The 5,000-nt window shown below is 41.9% G+C and overlaps 1 protein-coding gene across 2 annotated transcripts in view; it reads right to left on the bottom strand.

The window, feature by feature from the left end:
- cald1a (caldesmon 1a) overlaps positions 1-5,000 on the bottom strand; it is a 120,986-nt gene that overhangs the window by 47,357 nt on the left and 68,629 nt on the right. For both annotated transcript variants that reach the window (XR_010037820.1, XM_063217392.1), the window contains exon 6: positions 1,493-1,563. Coding sequence is in view for 1 of the 2 variants with exons in the window: in XM_063217392.1 (XP_063073462.1) it covers positions 1,493-1,563 (71 nt within the window). In the remaining variant the exon portion in view is untranslated. The remainder of the gene's footprint in view (positions 1-1,492; positions 1,564-5,000) is intronic.

The raw sequence follows: 5,000 nt of genomic DNA, 5'->3' as shown, positions 1-5,000 counted from the left end.
ACACACACACACACACACACACACACACACACACACACACACACACACACACACACACACACACACACACACACACACACACACACACACACACACACACACACACAGGCCAAATGTCAGGCAAACAAACTGCTCTCAAACTCCTCTGTACTCCGAATACGTTTGAACTGTAAACTGTTGCACTTGTTGCACTGATGTTGGCCTAGCTATTACTGAAAGGTTGGCACTTGCACTTGGTTGGAATGCACACGAATTAGACCTATGGCCATATACTACACCTAATATAATAGGCCTATATATAACTAAAATCACACCATAATTGCATATACAACACATATAAAATAATAACTACACGATTCTACATTCATTTTCATTTTTGGTGCTGTTTTCACGCAACTCTTATGGTGTAAGTAACACAGCCATCAGTTGGGTGGAAGATCCAGGTGCAAATCCTGGCAAGAGTGTCATCCAATGCAGCACAAAAATGTATATATATTTATTTGTATAGTTTAAAAAATAAAATACAGTTGGAAACTTGAGTAGAAGGACTTATAAGCTCTCACATTAGTCTGTATGTAAAAAGAAAATAAATTCTCTCTTTTCTCCCTTTCCCCCCTCTCTTTCCCCTTCTTTTCCCCACAGAGGCAGTCCAGTATGCCCCATCTTTGGCTGAAGGGTTGACTGAACAGACTACAGCTCACACAAACCAGGAAACCAGGTTCTCACACCACCATAATGAAACAGGCGAGTGTTGGGTTTTAGAATTGAGATGTTTTGTGTGTAAATACTTGCAAAATCTGTAATAAACACCCTATATACAGTAGTAATGACAGGGAGCGGATGTGTATTGGGGTCAGCTTTGGCCTAATGGGGGCACCTATTGTCTAATGATTAAGATCACTCGGTTGCAGGTTCGAATCCCACCCTTACCTCTCCCTGCACCTCCACCCATGTCTGAAGTGCCCTTATGGACGGCCTATGGACCTATGCCCCAGAGACTGTAACTAATACCGTGTAAAATAATTGTAAGTTGTTTGTGATAAAAGCGTCATCTAAGTTTAATGAAATAACAATAAAAACGTATTGTCCTACAAGTGTCCACTCTAGTGGAGGGGCAAATGTAGAACAGAACAGCTTCATGTAACCATGCAGAGATCAATTACCAGGGGAGCTAGGTGGTTAAACACTCCACGGGCTTGGTTTCACGAGGACCCACATGATTAAGACCTGTGTGTGTGTGTGTGTGTGTGTGTGTGTGTGTGTGTGTGTGTGTGTGCGTGCATGCGTGCGAGTGTGCACGTGCACATACGTGTGTGTGTGTCTGTGCATACGTCCGAGTGCGAGTGTGTGCGTGCATGTGCGTGTGTGTGTGTGTGTGTGTGTGTGTGTGTGTGTGTGTGTGTGTGTGTGTGTGTGTGTGTGTGTGTGTGTGTGTGTGTGTGCGCGCGCGTGTGTGATGAGTGTGCAGTCAGCGTGTAGTGAGTGTGTCTACCTGGTGGTCCGCTCTGGCTTCTTGTGTCTGGGAGAAGCCTCCTCATGGTAACCTCCATTTTCCTGGCTCACCTGGCGACACAGGGCTCAAGGGTCAAGGCCACACATTCACATCAAGTTCACATCAAAGTCAGAGGTCATTAGCATTAGCATTAGCATAGGTCATGGCTGGCTGTAGGCCAGCTCATCATTCTGACTGACAAAATGGTGAGAAACATCCAGTGTTCAAACACAGCACACGTAAAGGTGAACAGTGGTGGAACGACAAAAAATATATAATTTGACAGAGATGAGTGAAACGCCGTGGGAGAACAAAGGCAATCACTTTGTTGTTTAGCATCACCTCAGAGAAGCCCACTATTCAAGAAGTTTTATATTAAGCCTACAGTAACATGTCACTCAACGTGGAATCTGTTGCAATGATAACACATTTTATAAAGACATGATTGTAGAATGTAAGGATGATGAAATTACATTACATGATCATAAATGACTGTTAAGACTGGATATGAATGTTAAAAGACCAAACGGCTACTTTGAGAATTAGCTTTGCCATTTCCACACTGCCTTGCTCTTTTAACTTATCTTTACATAGTATGTAGCCTACAACATAATCAGAATGTAATCTATAAACTAAATGCATCAGACGGACACATGGTTTGCCTGTGGAAAGCTAACTTTAAGAAACACACTACATAGTTACATAATTAGCTAATTTCTCAAAGTAAAGGTGTGGTCATTTAACCTTGACAAGCATGAATGACAGAGTTTAAGGCAAGAGTTACTTTGCATTTAATGTGTCTATTCATACGGAAAACAGACAAAGAGCACAGCAGTAGAGCACACAGCGTGTAGAGGTCCAAGACACTTAACCTTCCACCAGGCTACCCGTATAAATCCATTACCAATACACTCCAATTAAACTACCAGTAATTAAAACATACACTGTAAATGACTGAACCGTAAATAAAGATCGCTGTGTAATTATAACCTGGGTGATCTGGGGAGCGGTTGCCATTAGTTACAGCTCAGGTGTATCCGTAGTTACCGAGGCGGAACTAATGTGTTCGTTAATCGGCTCCATATTGGGAACAGATGCCCCCCAGAGGACTGGAGTAGAAGAAGTCAAACATTGATGAAACGCAGATATGCACGCACACATGCATGCACACACACATTGTCCTTTCCTAACATCCACGTTGCAGTGGTCCAGTGTCAAACTATGCTCATCAAAATACACCCCAACATTTCACACAAACCCACATGCATGCACTACAACACACACACACACACACACACACACACACACACACACACACACACACCTCCCAAAAAACACAGAAAAACACACACGTGCGTTACCCATGGTGTGTGTAAACAACTGCCACACGCGTTGACTGTGCCTCAGTGAACACACTCGGTGGGATGCACCTCACACACACTGTGCTCAAAAAGGTGAACAACTCTCCAGCACGCTGTGACCACACACAAGTACAAACACACCCACAAACATAGCCAGCAGTCCGGTTGCCTAGAACTGTGTTTCCCAACCTTTTTTGTCTTCTGTACCCCCTAAGAATTTTCATTGTGCCATGAGTACCGCACAGTCAAGTTCCATATCATTCTCTCTATCCCAATGTAACTAAGCTCCATACATTTGTTAAAATCACATTTTCCAAGTACCCCCTGCAGTGTGCTCGTGTACCCCTAGTGGTACACGTGCCCCTGGTTGGGAAACACTGGCCTAGAATGCACGCACACAAAGAGCTATCTGGATGCCCAGAATGCCCCATGTGTGTGTGTGAGGTGTACGTCCACAGTATAGTCTTACAGTACCCCTGTTCTGTTACACACCATTTGGACCACCAGCGAATGAGTGATTGACAGGGGTTCATTAAAGGGACACTGTGTGAGATGTTTAGTTGTTTATTTCCAGAACTCATGCTGCCCATTCACTAATGTTACCTTTTTCATGAATACTTATCACCACCATCAAATTCCAAGTATTCATTATGACTAGAAAAATTGTACTTTTCATACATGAAAAAGGGGATCTTCTACATGGTCCGCCATTTTGAATTTCCAGAAATAGCCATTTTTAGCTGCAAAAATGACTGTACTTGGACCATACTAGAAAATATTTGTTTATTAGTAAACTTTCATGTAAAGATGAAATTTGGCAATAGGCAGCCCACTTTCAATGAGCAGCATAGTTGCAGTACCTTTTTTGACCATTTCCTGCACAGTGTACCTTTAACTTGGCAGTTTAGCCACTAACATGGCTATTTTTTATGAAGGAATAATTACTTGAAGTGGCTTAACTCTGCTAAAGTAATACAGGAATTTTTGTTTTTCTCCCAAATCTGAAGCAGATATAAAGCAACATGAAAACTCAGTGGCTCGGACATTTCACTGTCTGCTTGTTTGTGTACAAGAGTGTTTGTACAAGTGTGTGTGTGTTAGCATGCAAACATCACACTCTGTCAGTCTTACCAAACCCTCATCATCATCATTGACTTCTGGTATTTCTTCCTCCTCCTCCTCCTCCTCCTCTTTCTTCTCCTCCTCAGCCTTGTGTTCTGTCAACCCATTCTGGGTGACAGACGTTTCAGGAACTTCTACTGCAGAGGGCGGGGCTAAGTCTTCCCCTGCCTCATTCTTATTGGCCGAGTCAAGTTGGCCCCTCCCCTCTGCCTCACCTGAGTTCTCTGATTGCTTGGTGCTTTCAGTGTCGTCCTATAAACAGGGGTCAGTTTGAATCAAAATAACATTATAGCCAATCTGAATGCGATTTTATGTCCGCTTTCCAGCTTATCCGACTTTAACTAATAGATCCCCTGTAAATTGCTGCTTAGGAAGCTCACACGACCATACACTGAGAAAAGGCTAGAAAATGAATGTTAGATCTGGATGAAGATATGATAACACATACAACATATGACAGCAGATCAGGCAGCATAGATGAGAACAGCTAATGATGAAATGACATGATGGTAGTAATGACGTGAAAACCTGATAACATGAATATGACATGAGTAATGAATGTGTTGATTCGAACAGAGTGAAATCCTTTATATATGTAAGTACTGTATATTTGGTCAATTAATGTTCTTAGAAATGCCTTTCTGGCTTTAGCACAGGATATAATAGATTATGGTACTGGTATTGAACTCTATTCATACATAGGAATATAATCACATCTTGAAGATCGAGTGTGCAATTACTGTTGTTCCAAAAGAATATGTGCCCCATTCACAAAAATATACTTTTTGGTAACACTTTACTTAAAGCCAACATTATAAGCGCATTCAAACGCCCATTACAATTACTTATAATGTATTATGACTACAGCCATAATGCTTTATGATGCTTTATATTAACAGTTATGAATAACCGTGAATCTAGCTTATAATGCTTTATAAATCCAAGGGTGTCATGAGTGCTCATGACTGGCTATAAACTACAGGCTGCCTGATGGGGCTTATAGTACATTATGAGCACCTATACCC

Source organism: Engraulis encrasicolus, chromosome 15 (genome assembly GCF_034702125.1).
Source record: "Engraulis encrasicolus isolate BLACKSEA-1 chromosome 15, IST_EnEncr_1.0, whole genome shotgun sequence".
NCBI classification, from domain to species: Eukaryota; Metazoa; Chordata; class Actinopteri; order Clupeiformes; family Engraulidae; genus Engraulis; species Engraulis encrasicolus.
Note: the sequence above shows the minus strand (reverse complement) of the source record. Positions and strands in the feature narration are given on the sequence as shown.